General features: G+C 37.9%; 1 protein-coding gene across 5 annotated transcripts in view; it reads right to left on the bottom strand.

Moving 5' to 3' along the window:
• PTPN4 (protein tyrosine phosphatase non-receptor type 4) overlaps positions 1–22,368 on the bottom strand; it is a 257,666-nt gene that overhangs the window by 60,338 nt on the left and 174,960 nt on the right. For all 5 annotated transcript variants that reach the window (XM_079782465.1, XM_079782466.1, XM_079782463.1 and 2 more), the window contains 2 exons: positions 12,524–12,649; positions 10,170–10,328 (listed from right to left, as the gene is read on the bottom strand). In XM_079782465.1, coding sequence (XP_079638591.1) covers positions 10,170–10,328; positions 12,524–12,649 — 285 coding nt within the window. The remainder of the gene's footprint in view (positions 1–10,169; positions 10,329–12,523; positions 12,650–22,368) is intronic.

The raw sequence follows: 22,368 nt of genomic DNA, 5'->3' as shown, positions 1-22,368 counted from the left end.
TTTAAAAAAGTTTTCAGTGCAGTCATACAAATAGCCAGGGAACAAGGCAGGCAAAGAGAAATCAGAACTGAGAGTTGAGCCATTCCACAGGTAAAACAAATGGTAGTCTAGAGAAGTCAGGTGGCCCAATTTATTTAGAAATAAAACATGATTAATGAAAGTAATGAACTCAATGCTGCAATAAGGATTAAAATCTGATTAAAAATGCTAAGATCACCAAAAAGACAAAACTGAATGAGACCTTGTTAGAGTATATAACTTAAGGGGGAAGATGTGAAAATCCAATTAACATTAGAGAACATAAGCCACAGTCTGTAACAGAAGGTATTGATAAAAAAATAAAAATAAAATAAAAGCTAGGTATAATAGGGGAAGTTTCAAGGTAAAAATTGTAGCTTTTGAGAACAGAGAACAGACTGACGGTTGCCAGAGGTGAGAGGGGCTAGGGTACTGGGTGAAAAAGGTGAAGGGAATAAAAAGTACAAATTGGTAGTTGCAAAATAATCAAAGTACAGCATAGGGAATAGAGTCAATATTCCTAGATAATAAAGAGGTAATATGCAAATTGACCATCACTCCAACACACAAGATGGCCGCTTCCATGTGGTCAAAGATGGCCGCCCCCATGTGGACACAAGATGGCTGCCACAAGATGGCCAGCAGGAGAGGGCAGGTGGGAGGAACAAGGCCTGCAGGGGAGGGCAGTTGGGGGTGGCCAGGCCTGCAGGAAAGGGCAGTTAGGGGTGACCGGGCCAGCAGGGAAGGGCAGTTGGGAGGAACCAGGCCAGCAGGGTAGGGCAGTTAGGGGTGACTGGGCCAGCAGGGGAGGGCAGTTGGGAGCAACCAGGCCTGCAGGGGAGGGCAGTTGAGGGCAACCAGGCCTGCAGGGGAGGGCAGTTGGGGGGGGCCAGGCCTGCAGGGCAGGGGCAGTTGGGGGGACCAGGCCTGCAGGGGAGGGCAGTTGGGAGGAACCAGGCCAGCAGGGTAGGGCAGTTAGGGGTGACCGGGCTAGCAGGGGAGGGCAGTTGGGAGCAACCAGGCCTGCAGGGGAGGGCAGTTAAGGGCAACCAGGCCTGCAGGGGAGGGCAGTTGGGGGACCAGGACTGCAGGGGAGGGCAGTTGGGGGGACCAGGCCTGCAGGGGAGGGCAGTTAGTGGTGACCAGGCCAGCAGGGGAGGGAAGTTGGGGGGACCAGGCCTGCAGGGGAGGGCAGTTGGGGGCAACCAGGCCTGCAGGGGAGGGCAGTTGGGAGGAACAAGGCTTGCAGGGGAGGGCAGTTAGGGGTGACCAGGCCTGCAGGGGAGAGCAGGTGGGAGGGACAAGGCCTGCAGGGGTGGACAGTTAGTGGTGACCAGGCCGGCCAGGGAGCAGTTTGGCGTAGATCAGGCAGGCAGGGGAGTGGTTAGGGGCAATCAGGCAGGCAGGCAGGCGAGAGGTTGGGAGCCAGCAGTCCTGGATTGTGAGAGGGATGTCCCAGATTGGAGAGGGTGCAGGCTGGGCTGAGGGGGACACACACCCCTCCCTCCCCGTGCACAAATTTCTTGCACTGGGCCTCTAGTATTGTAATAACTATATATTGTGCCAGGTGGGTACTGAAATATTGGGGGAAACACTTTGCAAAATACAGTGAGTGGCCAGATTATTATGATCTCTTAACACATAATAATCTGGCCACTCAGTGTATATCCTATATAATAAAAGGCTAATGCAAATTGTCCCCTTGACCAGGAGTTCGACCAGCAGGCAGGCCGGCCAACTGCCCATGTCCCCTCCCCCTGGCCAGGCTGGCTGGACCCCACCCATGCACGAATTCATGCACTGGGCCTCTAATACACACGCACGCACACACACACACACACACACACACACACACACAGGCCAGATTATTATGCGTTCAGAGATCATAATAATCTGGCCACTCAGTGTATATGATTTGTCTAACTACAATGCTGCATAACTGAAACTAATTCAAATAATATTGATGTTAACTGTAATTGAGATAAAAAAATAATAAAAGTACAAGCACAGCATGTTAACATTACTTGTGAATTTCTCACAAAGACCAGAAGGGGGAGCCAATGGTTCAACTTGTATGCTAGAAGGCATGCATCCAGGAAGCTGAGGAGTTGAGGAGCACAGGCAAGGGGAAAATGGTCCTTGATAAGAGCACTGACCATCTCTGGGCTTATTATTTATCTCTGAGATGGCAGGAGGTCCTTGGGAGGCGGGGAAATAAAAGAATTACTGTCCATTGCTTAAGGACAGATAAGAAGTTAATAGCTGCTGTGATACTCAGGCACATATTTTACTCAGTTTCTGTTTATTTTTGTTGACTAACAACATAGGCCTAAGATACAAGTTATAAGGCCGTGAGGAAGTAGAACTGTATTCGATTATATTGCTGTTCAAAAATCATTCTCCACCCTTCCCATGTGACATTAAGCTTGGCTGTATGACTTGCTCTGGCCAATAAAATATGAATAGAAGTGGTATGCTTCTCCTTTCGAAAGGGAGCTTAAAGAAACGGCTCTGGACTCATTATGCTTCTCTTTTTCCTCAGCCATGATCAGCCACATCCCAAACAGGGGCTGGTGTCAGTCTGGATCCTGGAATAAAAAAGACATGGGTCGAGGCAGTCGATCCATGATGTACATATGGTATAAGAAAAAAATAATCTGTGTTGCAAGTCACTGTAAGTGGGGTAATTTGCTATACTATAGCATACTTTAGCTCAAGATAACTAATACACAGATTACTGCTGCAGTGGCCCTTAGATACATATGCTCTTCCTTGGTAGAGAAGCTGTGAACTTAGAGGCTTGCTGCTAAATACCTGGTGACTATTAGTAGGGAACTAAAAATCTGATTAGTGCCAAAGAAGTCAGAGGGATTAATAATGAATGGTGTAACTCTATGTCCTCCAGGGAAAGTTCCTCAATGAGAATTATAGTCCTTCTGAAATTGTATAAGCCACTATAAAATATAATAATTAAATAAGTAGATAAACAAGAATGCCCACTCAGTCTAACTTTCTACAAAGAAGGCTGCAGAGCATAAAATGCTCTCAATTCTGATAAACCTGTTATACTGCATCAGAGAATACACCTCTCCTTTTTAGCAAAAGCTTCTTAGAGGTCTATCCTGATGGCCAGGGATTCCAGATACCAAACATACTAGTTTATATTCTATTAGTTTCAACTGCTAAGAAACCACGCCTCTAAGATTCAATACAATCTAATGCTGTGGGTCCAAAGAAATGTTCCCACCGATTAGAATACAAACATGGATGTTGTGCTACAAGGGATTAAGAAAGATGAAGATGGACATCCCTTGGCAGAGTCTCACAGATGTGACATTTCTAAAAAGCAGTTGATTAAAAGCCTCCAAGACTTTACAAAAACCCGAAGTCTCTGAATTCCACATATTTCTATCGATAGGTCTCATTCCTTACTTAGGCAAGGTGAAGATAAACTTTTCCTAATTTTGTATTCAGCTGTCATACTCAGGAAGCATTTAGCTTCAAACTAAAAGTCTATAGGGAAGAGTGTAAGGGCTGAGGTCAGATAGGAATGGAGTCAGAGTGACTTTCTTTATTCTTGGTCCACTAATAGGCTAAATATAGTGCCAAAATATGGTACAAGGACAAACTGATGCCCAATCTGTAGTGTAACAGCCCAGTGAGCCAAACCTGGTGGGTCTGGGCATAACAATGGCGATGCTCAGTTACACGAGAGGGACAGCACTGGCATTACAGGACATTTTGCTAAAACCGCTGAATCTGCATTTCTGAGGTAAGATAAGGCATATATGGCAAAAAAGCTTGAGAAGTGATTTTTATTATGTACTTCTGAATAGAAATCACTGTCCTAGGATAGTGGTCGCAAATTTGCAGATTGTGAAACAATTTTGGCCAACATACATTTGGCTCATCCATTGTTTTTGTAAAATGTGAGTTAATTGACATTAAAAATTACATGCAAATATGGATTTCCAGAATGAAAAGTTTGGAAGTTCTGGAAAGAATGGACCTAAATTGTAAGTTGTTAACCACTGGACAAAGCCAAGGGGTAGCTGCTGCCTTTAAATGGGTCATGGGCATTCAAGTCCACATAAATCCCACCCTGTGTTACTTGTCAGACTCCAGTGGGTATTTGAGTCTAACTCTCCTTTAAACATTCCTAGATACAGGAAGACACCAATAGGAAGAGAACACAAGCATACAGGTTCGGGTTGGCATTTAAGCCAAATTCTAAAGAAAAGGTGAAGAGAATGGAATATAGACAGAGGATCAGCCAAGATTTAACAGAGGAAAGAATATCTACCTTCCTTTATGGTTTTGTATAACTTTCTTGTTAAAATAACTTCTCAGAGGATGGTAGACAGGTTCTCGACATGCATGGTTGCTATTAGGGCTAGGATGCTTGGGGAAGCTTCTACAAACTATGTGCTCTCCCAGTAATCCCAGTAACTGCTTTCCCTTTCTATGTTTCCACTTCAATAACCAAACTATTTCTCCACCTACATACCTGTTTACCTACCTACCTATTTACCTACCTACCTAAAATACAGTCTCTAAAAGTAATTAAGGATGCCAACATAGACTACTGAAATTCATATTTTGGACAAAGGTTATCAATTACATTTTAAAGACATACTCCAAAAGTATTAACTCAATTAATGGTAACTTCCTTCTACACATCTACTGTATAGCTGTCATATTACTCACCCAGTTATCTAGAAAGATGACTTTCATAGGTAAACCATGCATTATAAATGTAAATTATATGTTTAAATAGTGTCATGAAACAGGCCAGTTCTAAAAAAATATATACCATTTCTAGGCCAAAAGAATTCACACCCCAAAATAAAAAACAAAACAAAACAAAACAAACAAACAAAAACTGCTAAATATAACAGAATGAACAGACATTATATACATTGTAAGAACAGCCCAGCAGCGTAGTGGAAGACAGCCCCATTAGAAATAACAGCTGGCACCCTGAAAGAAGGGACCTATAACTTAACAAGGAGGCCAGCATTCACTATCAGGTGGCTTGGACAGGACTAGGGAAATAGAAACCAAAGAGAAAGGTTGGGATCAGAGGTGTGGCTGGAGTCTTACAAGTAGAGATAATATCATTTGGCTTTAAAGTGAGAGTTGGAAAAGATTTCATAGGAAGAATATAGAAAAAAATGACACCCCAAAGGATACTTATAAAAAGAAAAATGAGCAAGATAAACTCTGAAAATTGTGAATTAAAAAAATATGCTAAAGGTTTAACTGTACATAAATACCTTTCATAGAAGCATAAAGTTTATTCTAATTTAAGATTAGAAAACAAACAGAAACCACATTCTTAGTAGACACTAATATAAACATACCAGGAATAACAGCTCCCTTTAAACTCTTATTTTCTAGGGTACATACCAGGAGCTCATATCCTATTCAACTATAATCACTAGTGTCACCCAGTCTTCACTGGGCCTTTAACCCTACTGTACTTACATTACATAAAATACAGATAAAATTCTGGTTCAAAATTCAGTCTTTCTCAACACTGGCTAATTTATAGTGACATTCAGAGTATTTCAAAGTAAACACCACTTCAGACTGATTGCTAATGAGGTCCCAGACCTGAGATTCAGGGGTTCAACCAAATTGCAAGTCCCTGATCTTAGCTGCCAAATGCAAGTAGTGGAGACTTGCCAGAGATGGAGGGCAGGTAAGTATACTGCAGTGATAGCAGACTGGGGACCTGCAATTAGTCTTGTCATAAGTACAACATCTAAGATGGTTCATCCTCTGAGTCCCTAGGGCTTGATACTTCCTTCCATCCACACCCTCTTTGGTTCTTTTATTTCCTTGTCCTAGAGCAGCCTAGTATTAGCAGGTTCATAGTATACTGCTAGACATAATCAAGACTGGCATGGGAACTGGGCTAAGCTGAGTCTGGAGATGAAGTTATCTGTGCTAACAGCTCAGAGGAACAGAGGGAAGGCAAATCTTTGAGGACTAAGCAGAAGAACTGAAGAGGTACAAACAAAGCTGTGGTGACTCATTAGATAATACTAGAATGGGACAGGCCAGAAAAAAAATGACTCAGGGAAATGGACTTAATACTTGAGGATTATGAAGTCTGCACAGAATTTCTCATGATTAGGGACCTAAGGTCAAAGTTGAGAATTTAGGGGATTCATCATTGTGTTCAATCAGACATCCACACTTCAAACATGCCAACAGATGAATGGTTGACACATACTTAAAGCTACCAGTATAAATCCCCCAAAATATTAACTGAAAAAGTTATATAATTATTATAGTTAATATCTACTAAGCGTTTTTTTCCTCTGCTGAACTATGCATCTCATTAATTGTTTACAGCAATTCTATGAGGTAGTTATTATCACCCTGTTTTTATAGGTGTGGAGATTGAGGCTTACAGAGATAAAATAATTCCCCTAAGGTCACATAACTAATTATGTGGTAGAACAAAGTCTTAAACCCAGTATGAATCCAAACCCTGTGCTCTCGTTCTTAAATATTATTTTTTTGAATTGATTTTTTTTTAGAGAGAGGAAGGTATTTATATATAGAAAGATAGATTTGTTATTCTACTTATTTATGTATCCCTGATTGATCCTTGTATGTGCCCTGACCAGGGATTGAACCCACAACCTTGTTATATTGAGCTGACACTCTAACCAACTGAGCTACCTAGCCAGTGCCATAGTGCTTTTAACACTATGTTACAGTTGTACCTCAAAGAAAACAACTGCAAAAAGCAGGAGCAAAGTTGTTTTATTTTATTTTTATTATTTGTTTTTTAAATTACATTTATTAGGATGACATCCTACATAATAATAGACAAATATGCAAATTGACCATACCTTCGCTATGCCTGCAATTGGCCAGGAGGCGTGGGGGGGGGCGCGGGACTCGGGGTGGCCGATTGGGCCGGCGGGATGTTGAGCTCATGTCGCCAGCGGCGGCTCGAGCTCAGCGTCTGCGCCATGGCTGTGCTGCCACAGAAGGGGCCTCTGGGGCAGCGAGCTCACGTCCCACCGTGGACCATCAAAAGCGGGGGAGCTGGGTGCCTGTCCGCTCAGGCCTGGTGCACCAGCGGACAGGCACCCAGCTCCCCCGCGATCGAAAGCAAAAGCGTGGGAGCTGGGTGCCTGTCCGCTCAGGCACCAGGCCTTTCAGAGCCTCCGCCGTGCTGGAGGCTTCTGAAAGGCCTGGTGCACCAGCAGATAGGCACCCAGCTCCCCCCCACCTACACGTGCATGATTCAATCATGCACTGGGCCTCTAGTCCTATATATAAAAGCCTAATATGCTAAGTGTCTGGTTGTCCCTTCAAACAATCAAAGCGTAATATGCTAAGGCCGCTCAAACGTTCGCTATGACGTGACTGACCACCAGGGGGCAAACAGTGGACTGGTCGAACAGTTGCTATGACATGCACTGACCACCAGGAGGCAGACACTCTAACTGGTAGGTTAGCTTGCTGCTGGAGTCTGGCCGATCGGGACTGAGTGAGACGGCTGGACACGCTACGGATCCCTCCTGCGGTCCCTCCCCAGCTGGCCAACCTCCCGCGTACCTCCCCGGCCCCGATCGTGCACCAGTGGGGTCCTTCGGCCTGGCCTGCGCCCTCTTGCAATCCGGGCTGAGGGACCACCCCGCCCCCCCAGTGCATGAATTTTGTGCACTGGGCCTCTAGTTAGTTAATAAGATCCTATAAGTTTTGAGTGAACATTTCTACGATACATAATCTGTATATTACATTGTGTGCCCACCATCTACAGTCAAATTGTTTTCTATCATCCTATTTTGGCCCCCTTTTCCTTTTACTACCCCGCTCCGACTTCCCTCTGGTAACCACCATACTGTTGTCTGTGTCTATGAGTTTCAGTTTTATAAGCAAAGTTATTTTATTTTATTTTTTTAATATATTTTATTGATTTTTTACAGAGAGGAAGAGAGAGGGATAGAGAGTTAGAAACATTGATGAGAGAGAAACATCGATCAGCTGCCTCTTGCACATCCCCCACTGGGGATGTGCCCGCAACCAAGGTACATGCCCTTGACCGGAATCGAACCTGGGACCCTTGAGTCCGCAGGCCGACGCTCTATCCACCGAGCCAAACCGGTTTCGGCAAGCAAAGTTATTTTAAATCAGGGGTTTCCAAATATTTTGTAGCAGTGAACTCTTTTATTCAAAGTGTTTCAAATGAAAAGCCAACTTAAACAACAGACAAAAGCTAAGCAATCCTCTTACTTGACAGTATCTGAGGCCTCAATAGACCTATATTTTATCATTCCATTTTGGTTATAAGTGGTAATATTGTTATATTAAAATTCTAATACAAACTATTTATATTTAAATGAACGAATTGCAAGATCAGTAGAAACCAGGACCAGCGTCCCTTATTTATTTTAATTAGTAATATATTTCTAACTCAATTAATTTAATATATTCAAAACCAATAATATGCCTAAAATAATCCAAAGATGGGTGGAAACCAGACTTCAAAACATACACTGTTCAAAATTTACAGAAAAACAAAATTCTATGGACAAATTACTACCTGTGTTAACTTTTGTATGTTTAGAAAAAAGAAAGGGGAAGACGGGAATCTACACATGACCCTTAAACAATGTGGGGGGTTGGGCACTGACCCCTGCACAGTGGAAAATCCATGTATAACTTTTGACTTTCCCAAAACTTCAGCTATCCCTTGGTATCCACAGGAGATTGGTTCTAGGACCCTTGAGGATACCAAAATCCATAGATGTTCAATCCCTTATATAAAACTAGAGGTCCGGTGCACGAAATTTGTGCATTGGGGGGTAGGGGAAATGGGAGAGTGAGGAGGGTTCCCTCAGCCCAGCCTGCACCCTCTCGCAATCCGGGACATCCCTCTTGCAATCCGGGACCGCTGGCTGCTAACCGCTCACCTGCCTGCCTGCCTAATTGCCCCTAACCACTCTGCCTGCCTGCCTCATCACCCCTAACCACTCGCCTGCCAGCCTGATCACCCTTAACCACTCGCCTGCCTGCCTGACTGCCCCTAAACACTCTGCCTGCCTGATCGCCCCTAACTACTTATCCTGCCTGCCTGATCGCCCCTAATGGCCTCTGCCTGCCTGCCTGATCACCCCTAACCCCTCTGCCTGCCTGCCTGCTTGCCCCTAACCACCTCTGCCTCGGCCCCCATGGCTTCGTCAGAATGTCGTTTGGCTGTCTAGTCTAATTAGCATATTAAGCTTTTATTATTATAGATGGTCTAAGGGCAATGTATACAGCCAGCCCTTCACATCTGCAGACTTCCCACTGTGGACGGAAAATACTGTTTTCAGTATGGGTCTTACAGATTTAGTGACATTTTCCTAGAGCACCTATAATAACTGCTTTGCTGATCACTCTATCTACTCTTCCATCTTTTCTTTAATCCTGATTACATTCACTATATCTTATACCCCTTTCTCTTTCTCAACAATTAATGAATCTTCTTACCTATCTATGTATCTTATAAAGTATTTTACTTTTATCCTAATTCTCACACTGTAGTTTTACTTGCGTATGAACTGCATTATATAAACCAATAAATCCAGATGTTGCATATTAATGAGGGGAAAGCATTTTGTACATTAAACTGATGACATATAAATACTGACTTATGAAGATGAATATGTATATCAGTATAGAATATGAAACAAGAATGAATTTTAAACATAATGTGCACATTATTTTCACATTATTATTTCAGTGTGACAGTCATCTTACTTAGTTCTCCTCTGCTACTTAATGTTTCCAAACTGTCTAGTCATCTCATGGGTCCCTTTCTGAAAAATATTTTTAAAAACTTTATCTTTCACTATCTTACTGACTACCACAGTGCTATAGTATCTGCAGAAATATTTAAGTGTATGTACTAAAAGTTCAAGAACATACTGAGTCAATGAAATAATGGAGATTTCTTTTTGGTGAGGGGAGCACCAAGAACTCTCAGAGACAAGTAAGCACATTTACAAATATATAAAATTTTAAAACATTGCAAAAATAAAATCTTGTATCAAATACCCTAATTTCCAAGAATATTTCAAGTGAAACAATTTGGGGTATTATTATTTATAAGAAGGAAATTGAACAGGAAAAGGTCTTACGATGATGATTCCAGAATGATGCTGTTAGCTTGCGTTGAAGATGGAGATCTGTGATTCACAAATACTTCGCTTGGGGAAATGTGAACCACATGGTCTACCAAATGACCAACTGAAGATGGTCGTAACCGGGGTCCCTCTTGTGTGAATGCAGAATTTCGACTACACAAAGAGGAAGAAAACTGAGTAAAATGTGCGTTAATTCCATTTTTAAAATGTTATTTATATATTTCCTTCAAAAAGTGGGTATGTGCTTTTAAGACTAACCACATCAACTACTCAGAGTCTCTGACAAAAACAGTGTGACATAAACAGAAAGAACACAGAATAAGAAATCAAAATCTGAGCTATAGACAATCATCTACCACAAGGATTTTACCTATTTAGTCATCTATTATCTCTACCAACCTCAATGTTTCTAGGTTTTAGTTACTACAACTTGGTGACTTAATCAGCACTACTCATAAAATAAAGTGATAGAATAAATGATTCAGAAATATCTTCTTGTTTGAATTATTTTTTCATTGTATATTGCATTGTGCGCCCACCACCCACAGTCTAATAATAGTCTTTTATCACCATATACTTGGCTCCCTTTTCCCTTTACTACATTCCCCCTTCCCTCTGGTAACCACCATACTGTTGTTTGTATCAATGACTTTCAGTTTTATATCCCACATCTGAATGAAATCATATGGGTCTTAGCTTTCTCTGACTGACTGATTTCACTTAGCATATTCTTTTTGAATTCTTATGAATGTTTTTTATTTATGGGACTTTATTTACTTCCTACGAATAAATACTGAATAACATATTTCTATCCTCATACATGACATGGTCACATGAATTACTGTCACTATTATTAATTATGCTATCTAACATTTGAGTACTTATTGTATGCATTTTGTGCTAGGCATTATTCTAAGCATTTTACATACATCACCTCATTTAACTTTCATAACAATACTATAAGACTATTATTATAAATATAATTTTGTAGATAAAGGAAATGGGACAAAGAGATTAATTAATTTGCTCAAAATTCCAATGTACAGTGACTCTAGGACCCATGCTCTTAACCCCTATACTGTACTGTCTCTTTAAAATTTAGAAAAAAGCCAATCTTTTCAGATCATACCTAAAATTGTTTCATTAATTAGAGCTACTGCTAATTAATTCAATCATCCAGTTTAAATTTCTTGTTCCTGGTCACAAATGGATAAATGGCTGGCTGGAAAAGGGCCCAGAAAAAGAAATTTCTGGATATTCTTCTAACAAGTTAATTAGCCTTTGAATACAAACAATCTCTTTTAAAGAAAGATAATTTAGCAACCTGCAATAAGCAAGACAGAAACTTTTTAGTCTATTTTTTCTAATAATAAGAAAGACATCTAGGAATTAGGTATCATTCTGTGAACCCCAACTTTTGATGTATACTTTACTGGCAATATGGTAGAAGTGTATTCTTTGGCCCACAAACATCTACCAGTGACACAACTTTAATGTAGTGTACACTTATTGGACATTAATGTGTATAAGATACTTTTAAAGAAAGACTTCTTCAAATATTGTATTCCATACCAAAATTCAAATATTTTGTATATCAACCTATGGGTTAACAAGATCTGTCAATGTACTGACTCACATCCGTTTATTAGTATCTTAATTACATATACATATTACAACACATTTGTTAGCATAAAATGAAGATAACATCTTTGGCTGGTACAAGTTGATGTTATTATTACTATCTACACCAAAGTATACAGCATTTGTGAGAAATCCTAGAGTATAACTCATAAACAGAAAGTGCTGAATAACACAGCTTCTTAGCATAGCTATGGCCAAGCTTGTAGGAACTGATGTTGGAAATCCCTCTTTCTAGACCATAGAAAATGGCAGAGCAGTGGCTGGGGTAGGAGTTTAAGTAAGAGAATCATAGTCACTTAGAATTTTCAGACAATGTATGCTCCTTCAGAAATTCTATTGGAGATCCACATGGAAAAGGATGATGTCAACAACAACCATATTCTCATATTTTAAGTCTAGTAGCAGATTTTGATTTATTGGTTAGGGACGCTTAATTTAAAAGTTGACTGTGTAAGAACGTGAGCATTCTTGCTGAAGGCTCTACTACCTCATCTGATGGGAGGCTATTATTCCATGCCACTTACACAATGAGCTAGACTAGAGGCTCAGAGAAAGGCTAAGAGGAAATAATGATCTGCAGTAACAAAAATCCTATCTAACCAAAGTTTAAATAAGAAATATTTACATATTTTGATCAAGTAATGGACATATACAGTCAATAATTTAGAAATGAGAAAAATGAACACCTGATGTGAGTCTGCACTTACTGATTCGGTGTCCCAGGCGGAGATCGTGATGGAAGGCTTTGTGTTTCCAACCTGTCATCAGATACTGAATTTCTGCTTACTACTTCCCAATCCATTAATTTTCGTGCCAAGGGTTTACTTGGGGATCTGCCAAAATAATTTAATATGTAAAAATTTTTAATTTTATGCACCAAACTATAAACCAAAACTTAGAATTTGTATTAACATATCATATTCTAGATGAGTAAACCTAGTATACTTTTAAGAAATTACTGTAGTCGAAGGCTATTTATCAAATACTTTCCTAAGAAAGTAAATCTGCTTTATATTAAGGAAGAAAAAATAAGCCAGAAAAAGTAGGAGAGAGAATAGGGAAAAGGAGAAAAAGAAAAGAAACAAGAATAAAAAGGAGAAAAGGAAAAAGCAAGGGAATAGATGGCTATCAAAAGTTTTCTCAAATATTATCAAAATTGTAGATAGTGCCTCTTCCTATTCCAGAGTCTCTGAAACCCTTGGATGTATTAAATAATTCCTAACATATTATCTCCTGAATGTCCTTAAATTCAAACCCTGATCCTCTGCCTCAGGGAGGACAGGGCAAAAATGATAGCTATGTATAGTACATTTTATTTGTATTTTTTTCCTTCTAATATGTAGTAGGCCAGTGGATATTTTTCTTTTCTTTCTTTTTAAATTATAAAGGCAGGGTTTATTAAAACACATTATTTATTTATTTACTTATTTACTTATAAATTCTTTATTGTTGAAAGCATTATATATGTCTCCTTCCCCTCCTCACTGACCTCTCCCTGTCAGTTTAGAAGGTTAACTATTCTGTCTCATGGTGGGGAATAAAAGAATATGTTTTGTTACCTACTTATATATTGTCAGCTATCATCTTTTCAGAAAAGATTTTAATCTTTGCAGAGATTAAACACCCTCAGAATTTTATGTAAGTTAATAACTAAAGTCTTTTTTATATGCAAATTCAAATAGTGGCCAAAATTCATGGAAAATATATGACATCTATTTAAATTTTAGTTTTTTGAGATGCAGAGCTAATATTATGAATTAAACTACTTGTATAAAAAACACATAGTAAATTATCTTATGAACTGGTAGTTTTATATTTGAATAAGAAAGTCACTGAAAAAAAAATAAAGAAATTCACTGAAGAACAAAGAGAAAGAATGGACTAAAAAACATGTAACAATAACCAAGAATACTCAATAAGATTTATGTACAAACCAGGAAGCACATTTGAACTTATATTTACTTAGTATTCTAATCTCTTCTCTATTCGCCTGTTTATTTTCTACAGTATTTTACTAGTCTTATTCTTTTAAAGTTACTATATTGTCTTGTATTTTATTTCTACCTATTTTAAATCCCAGAAAATATTATTGGGTTGGCATTCTTTTATATATATTTACATATTTCTCCCATTACATTAGTCTTTATTTCCATATTTCTCTCTTGAATTATTTTCTTTTGCAAAAAAAAACAAAAAAAAAAAACCCAAAAAAGCAAAAAAAAAACCCAACCCCAAAAACAAACAAAACACAACACACAACAACAACAAAAAACCATGATCGGTGGGGACCCTAAATCCTAATTTTGACCTTACAACTAGTATCTACGTTATTAGTACAATGTATAATCTTAAGGTCCTTTACTACCTCCTGAATTTTATAATATACGAGTATCTAAGTTTTCTGTGCAATGTTTTAGTCTATTAATTTTACTAAAGCATGAGTAACTTAATTACTTATGAATCCAAACCACACAAATGTATCATTTCATGTATTTATAGCTAAAGCCTTTTTAGTTTGGCCTAATGACATCTCCTTAATATAAGAACATTTGCTAGGAGATGTAAATGTTATCAATTAAAAAAAAAAGGATGTTGACTCAGATTTCATTTTTTCATAAGTAAATTTGAAGTTTTTAAAGCATGAACTTTAGCATTTATGGCTCTCTTATGAATGCTAATTCTTAATGTTAAACTATTCTTTCTCATATATTAAACTACTAAATGTAAACTGTAAGAAACTTTACTAACTATAGCTAGGAGATCAACTACTTTCATTTTCTAAGAAAGGAAAAAAAGTCATTTGAAAGTGGAAAAAATCCAGTTATACTCACCTAGTATAAAGCGTCAGAACACTTGACTGTTGTTAATAAACTAAACATGGTTATAAATGCTTTGCATTTAAAGCTAAATTTCAGGTATTTTATTTTATTAACAGTTTTAACCTCAGAGACCCACCCACTCAGACTTGCTGTCTATGTTTCCTGTTGAGTGTGGAAATTTCAGAGAAAAAAATACCACACTTCATCAGTGTGTTTGCAATGTGGTAAATTCATATTCTGACCATGGCAACTCAATTTTCTGTTGCATGAGAACATTCTTTTGCTTTCTTCTTAGATATTATATGACAATTAAAAAAGTGTAAAAGCAATTCAAAGAATTGATATATAAGTAAAACACAGTTAACTTATTTATTATTGCTGAAGAAAAACCAACCTTACATGAAAAGTCAAAGGAGAAATCTGTTCTATTTATATTGCCAACTCTAGAATTCTCTAATACTTTAACAGAATGAGTGAATTTAATAATTGCTAAAACCATTTGAGTATTTTGGTAGATGTGCATCAGGTCACCACAACAAGTTTCTGATATATTATAAAAACCACCCCAGAAAAGCTTAATCTTTCACTATTAACACCTGTCCCAGGTGATGACCTATTACTTCAAAGAGGATTCATATAATTCAGGCATGACAAGAGAAATAGGACAGCTATTTGAGTTTTATGGTATTGGAATGGTAGCTTTACTATTCAGTGAATGATATATATCTGTCTTATAAAATCACCTATTAAACAATTTCACATTTTAATAATGCATATACAAAATGAAGAACTAAGACTCAGGTATAACTGCATATTTCTAGAAATCTGATATGATCAAAATATTAAAACATTAACACTTATAAGAAAGTTATTTGCATGTGATATTAACATTAATATATAAATACAGCTATGACTTGGTACTCATATTAGAACATCACACTACAGTAGAAGTAGTTATCAAATCGTGTTCAACATTTTTATAAATATCAAGTGAATAAAGTTTAAGTTTCTTGTTAGAAAAATAATGTTAGTATTTTGTTATGATGCAGTTTTAACAGAAAAGAATCAGAAAAACATTTACTTTGATTTTAACAAGTTTCAAAGGAGTGTTGTAAATAAGTTAAGAGCTAGAACAAATACATTTTTAATTAAAACAACAAAATTGATAGGATGTAAACTCTTTCTCAAGAGCAATTTCAAGGAAAATAATTTCAAATTAACATTTTACTGTGCAGGTCCTTAGTAATGTCTAACTGGAAACAGGGTATCCAGGATTGTAAAAGGGAGGATTCTGAGTAATTTCAGTAGCTACGTCCACTAAGGTAGGCATCTCTGTGTTCTCACGGTCTTTTTTTCTCCTTTCCAAAATGACCAAACCACCAATATAACACCAATATTTAGTAGTATATTTAATAGAGAAACAGAATATTTTCCTCACAAATCTAAAAATAATAAATAATAAATCAACTTCAAAACTTTTTTGAACAAATGCTGAATTACATCATTCAAAGTGAAGAGTCAACTTGTCACAGCAAAATGGTATAGCTCTAACTAGCTAAATCCTTCCTATATCAAGGCATTTTCATTGATGGCATTCCTGTGGGGTGGATTATTCACAGACCAATCAGGATAGGATGAGGGTAAGCCAGGAAGGAAGAAAACAAGTGCAGTAAATGTTATTGTTCAAACACATATAAATCATGTATTAATGATACACACACACACACACACACACACACACACACTAGAGGCCCGGTGCGCGAAATTTGTGCACGGGGGTTGTGTCCCTCATCCCAGCCTGCATCCTATCCAATCAGGGACATCCCTCTCACAATCCAGGACTGCTGGCTCCCAACTGCTCATCTGCCTGCCTTCCTGATTGCTCCTAACCACTTCTGCCTGCCAGCCTGATCACCCCCTAACCACTCCCCTGCCAGCCTGATTGATGCTTAACTGCTCCCATGCAAGGCTGTTTGCCCCTAACTGCCCTCCCCTGCCAGGCTGTTTGCCCCTAACTGCCCTCCCCTGCAGGCCCGGTCACCCCCAACTTCCCTCCTCTGCCGGCCTGGTCACCCCTAACTGCCCTCCCCTGCAGGCTTGATTGCCCCCACCTGCCCTCCCTTGCAGGCTTGGACCCTCCCAACTGCCCTCCCCTGCTGGCCTGATCACCCACAACTGCCCTTCCTTGCAGGCCTGATCCCTCCCAACTTCCCTCCCCTGCTGGCCATCTTGTGGTGGCCATCTTGTGTCCACATGGGGGCAGCCATCTTTGACCACATAGGGGCAGCCATCTTGGGTGTTGGAGTGATGGTCAATTTGCATATTACTCTTTTATTAGATAGGATATATATATATATTTTGTTTCCAATATTCTTACACCAAGGAACTTATACTATTATTTTAAATTTATTTTTATAAGCATTCAGGGCATAGTACTGGCAAAGCCTCAGATACCCTTAGTAATGACTTGGACTCTGGAGGCATAGAAGTCCCAGGGTAAGGGGAAGAATCCTAAAGTTATATCTACAGTTTAGGATAAAAGGATTTAACAATTTACTGACATTATAAATGACTGTAGATTTTTCAACATTAAAAAAATACCCAAGGATTAAAAATGGCGGCAGAGTAAGTGGATGCTACACGGACATGGTCCCAGGAACAAACTGGTATTACAACTAAAATACAGAAAAACTTCCTGAATAATCAACAGAAAACTCGCAGGAGAGAAGCCTGACACCTGAGGACCGAAAGTGGAGACTGCATAGAGACTGGTAGGAGGGGTGGAGGCAAAAGGGCTGGCCGGTTGCCCACAGACAGCAAATGAAGGCCCGGAGAGATATCTCAGATGTGTGGGCTTGCCACTGAGAACTCTGGGATCTAATCCCGAAGCTGGGCACCCCAGCAGAGAGCACCAAAACGGAGGAGGATACCCACATAACATCAGGCTGTGAAAAGCAGCAGGGTGCTGTCTGCCAGAGTGTAACAGATGAAAACATGGGTCATTCACAAACATAGACCACATGTTAGGATACAAAACAAGTCTCTACAAGTCCAAGAAGATTGAAATCATATCAAGCATCTTCTCAGACCACAGTGACATGAAATTAGAAATCAATTACAGTAAAACACCCCAAAATATTCAAACACTTGGAGGCTATATAGCTTGTTAGTAAACAATGAATGGGTTACCAACGAGATCAAGAAAGAAATAAAAAACTTCCTAGAAACCAATGAAAATGAACACACAACAACCCCAAATCTCTGGGACATAGCAAAAGCGGTACTGAGAGGGAAGTTCATACATAGCACTACAGGCATACCTCAAAAAACAAGAAAAAACAGCAATAAACTATTTAACCCTACAACTTAAAGAACTAGAAAGAGAACAACAAGAAAAGCCCAAAGTAAGTAGAAGGAAGGAAATAATAAAGATTAGAGCAGAAATAAATAACATAGAGACTAAAAAAAAAACACAGTACAAAAAAATCAATGAAACCAAGAGCTGGTGCTTTGAAAGGATAAACAGAGTTGATAAACCATTAGCCAGACTCATCAAGAAACAAAGAGAGAGGACCCAAATAAACAAGATCAGAAACGAAAGTGGAAGAGTAACCACTGACACCACAGAAATACAAAGGATTGTAAGACAATGCTATGAACAACTATATGCCAACAAGCTGGACAATATGGATGAAACAGAAAAATTCTTAGAAAAATACAGTCTCCCAAAATTGAATCAGGAAGAATAAAAAAACCTGAATAGGCCAATAACAACAGATGAAATAGAAGCAGTAATAAAAAAACTCCCACCAAACAAAAGCCAAGGTCCAGACAGCTTCACAGTGGGATTTTATCAAATATTCAAAGAACTAACACCTATACTCCTCAATCTATTTCAGAAAATCCAAGAGGAAGGAACACTTCCAAACTCTTTTTATGAGGCCAGCATTATCCTAATACCAAAACCATATAAAGACACTACAAAGAAAATTACAGGCCAATATCCCCGATGAACATAGATGCTAAAATCCAACAAAAAATTAGCAAATCACATCCAGCAATATAGTAAACAGATCATACACCACATTTATTCCAAGGATGCAAGACTGATACAAAATTTGCAAATCTATAAACGTGATACATCACATAAACAAATTGAAAGACAAAAGTCACATGATCATAATGATATATGCAGAAAAAATATTCGACAAAATCCAATACCCATTTTTGATAAAAACTCTCAGCAAAGTGGGAATAGAGGGAGCATATCTCAACATGACAAAAGCGATATATGACAAACATACAGCCAATATCATACTCAACGGGCAAAAACTAAAACCATTTCCCCTAAGAACAGGAACAAGACAGTGATGCCCAATCTCACCACTCCGGTTTGACATAGTACTGAAAGTGCTTGCCATAACGCTCAGTCAAGAAGAAATAAAAGGGATCCAAATTGGAAAAGAAGAAGTAAAACTGTCCTTATTTGCAGATGACATTATATTGTACATAGAAAACCCCAAAGACTCCATCAAAAAACTACTAGACTTAATAAATGAATTCGGCATTATAGCAGGATACAAAATTAACACCCAGAAGTCTATGGCTTTTCTATACACCAATAATGAACTCACAGAAAGAGAAACTAAAAAAACCCAACCCAATTTATCATTACAACAAAAAAAATTAAGGTACCTAAGAATAAACTTAACTAAGGAAGTAAAAGACCTGTACTCAGAAATATAGGACATTGAAAAAAAGAGATAGAGGAAGACATAAACAATGGAAGAATATACCGTTTTTATGGATTGGTAGAACCAACATAATTAAAATGTCCATACTCCCCAAATCAATCTGTAGAGGCAATGCAATCCTCATTAAGATAACGACAGAATATTTCACAGACCTAGAACAAACTCTCCAAAAATTCATATGGAAACAAACAAACAAACAAACAAACAAAAAACCCGAATAGCTACAGCCATCTTGAGAAAGAAGAACAATGTTGGAGGGAATCACAATACCAGTTAGCAAGCTATACTACAAAGCCACTGTTCTCAAAACTGCCTGGTACTAACACAAGAACAGACATATGACCAATAGAACAGAACAGAGAACCCAAAAATCGACCCAAGCCATTATGCACAATTAATATTTGCAAGAGCATACAATGGAGTCAAGACAGTCTCTTCAATAAATGGTGTTGGGAAAATTGGACAGATACATGCAAAAAAAATGAAACTAGACGAGCAACTTACACCATACACAAAAATAAACTCAAAACAGACAGAGGACTTAAATGTAAGACAGGAAACCATAAAAATCTTAGAAGAAGCCATAGGCAGCAAAATAGACATTTGTTGTAGCAATATCTGTACTGATACAGCTCCTAGTGCAATGGAAACTAAGAAGAAAATAAACAAATGGGACTACATCAAAATAAAAAGCTTCTGCACAGCAAAAGAAACCATCAACAAAACAAGGAAGCCTACTGCATGGGAGAACATATTTGCCAATGTTATCACCGATAAGGGTTTAATTTTTAAAATTTACAGGGAACTCATACAACTTAACAAAAGGAAGGTAAACAATCCAATAAAAAATGGGCCAAGGACTTAAATAGACACTTTTTGAAAAAGGACCTACAGAAGGCCAAGAGACATATGAAAACATGCTCAACGTCACTAAACATCTGAGAGATGCAAATCAAAACAACAATGCGGTACCATCTCACACCTGTCAGAATGGCTATCATCAACAAATCAACAAACGACAAGTGCTGGTGAGGATGCAGAGAAAAAGGAACCCTCGTGCATTGCTGGTGGGAATGAAGACTGGTGCAGCCACTGTGGAAAACAATATGGAGTTTCCTCAAAAAATTAAAAATGGAACTCCCATTTGACTCTGATCCCACTTCTAGGAATATATCCCAAGAAACTAGAAAGACCAATCAGAAAGGATATATGCACCCCTATGTTCATAGCAGCACAATTTACAATAGATAAGTTTTGGAAACAGCCTAAGTGCCCATTAGCAGATGAGTGGATTAAAAAACTGTGGTACATCTACACAATGGAATACTATGCTGCTATAAAAAAGAAGGAATTCTTACCATTTGCAACAGCATGGATGGACTTAGAGAGCATTATGCTAAGTGAAAGAAGCCAGTCAGAGAAAGATAAATATCACATGATCTCACTCATTTATGGAATATAATGAACAACATAAACTAATGAACCAAAATAGAGCCAGAGGAAAAAAATATTTTAGAATATAATAAAAGTAATCCTGTTATTTGCAGATTTTTAATATTTCCTACAACTTTTGTGATATTATACTATGTTAGTATAGTTTTGGTAATACTATATTTAAAATCTTTTTTTCTTGATTTTTATTTCATGTAATATTATATTTAAAATAATTTTTCTTGAAATTAATGTTTATTGCATGTAACATTATTATATTTAAAATAATTTTTCTTGAAATATTAATGCTTATTGCATGTAAAAATAAAATACAAAAAAAAAACACAAAAAAGAAAAATGCCTATGATATGTTAAATGATAAAAACAAGCAACAAAAAGTATAAAACAGTCTGGCCATGGTTCAACAATGACCTATGGACCAGGAGGTCACTGTTCGATTCCTGTTCAGGCATATGTCCAGGGTTGCGGGCTCGATCCCCAGTGTGGGGCGTGCAAGAGGCAGCTGATCAATGATTCTCTCTCTTCATTGATGTTTCTATCTTTCTTCTCCCTCTCCCTTCCTCTCTGAAACCAATAAAAAAAAGTACTTAAAAAGTATAAAACAAATTTTAATGCAAATAAAATATATACACGCATTTATCCCTGTGAGTATATGCATAGCAAAATCTTGACTAGTAAATACCAAAATATTTTAAAATGATTGTATAAGTGGTGAGGGGGTCACATTTTTCCCTACTACTACTTGGCATTGTTAGTTTTTATATATATCTATATATTTTTTTGTTTATTTATCTAATTTTCATGTTTTAAAAGTTTTTATTTTTAAAAATTTTCTTTGATTTAATAATGCAGTTAGTTTTTCAAAAATAGTGAATTATCACTTAGTAAGAAAAAACAATAAAGCATTTTTTACTTTTGGAGAGAAGAAAAAAAAACTCCTTTTACTTCAGCCAGAATATCTCTGGATAAAGATTAAGAGGTAAATTGAAATAAAATTAAAAGCAACATCTGCTAGTTCTCATTTATTAAAATTCTCAGGCCTCTAATGGCAGTAGTCGCCAATTACATGAAATCTTTAAGGACTTACCCACTCTAAGCCATTTTCACTGAAAACACACTGCTTCATTAGAAAAAAAAAATCTACCATATCCCAAATAATTGTATAAGTGGCTGTGGCTATTGCAGTAAATAAAACAGACAAAACTCAAGTCCTCATAGAACTTACATTCTAGTGGGGGAGATAGACAATACACAGGGTCATCTCTCATACTTATGAGATGGGAAAGGAATCAAGCATTCACCTATGTCACATAGCATAGCAAAAACTGTAAGGTTAAAAGTGTGGGTAAGACCCTAAAATTCCAGGTTAGAATTGTGGCTACATCCCTTACTATCTGTAATCACAGCAAAATCATTAAAACTTGCTGTGCAGTTTTCTCCTCTGTAATGGAATTTACTTCAGAGTTAAGCAGATTGTGAGTTAATATAAAAATCACCTGGCACAGATAAGTACTAAATAAATGTTAG

This window comes from Cnephaeus nilssonii (assembly GCF_951640355.1).
Source record: "Cnephaeus nilssonii genome assembly, chromosome: 10".
Classification (NCBI taxonomy): Eukaryota; Metazoa; Chordata; class Mammalia; order Chiroptera; family Vespertilionidae; genus Cnephaeus; species Cnephaeus nilssonii.
The sequence above is the reverse complement of the archived record's forward strand: the minus strand, read 5'-3'. Positions and strand labels throughout refer to the sequence as shown.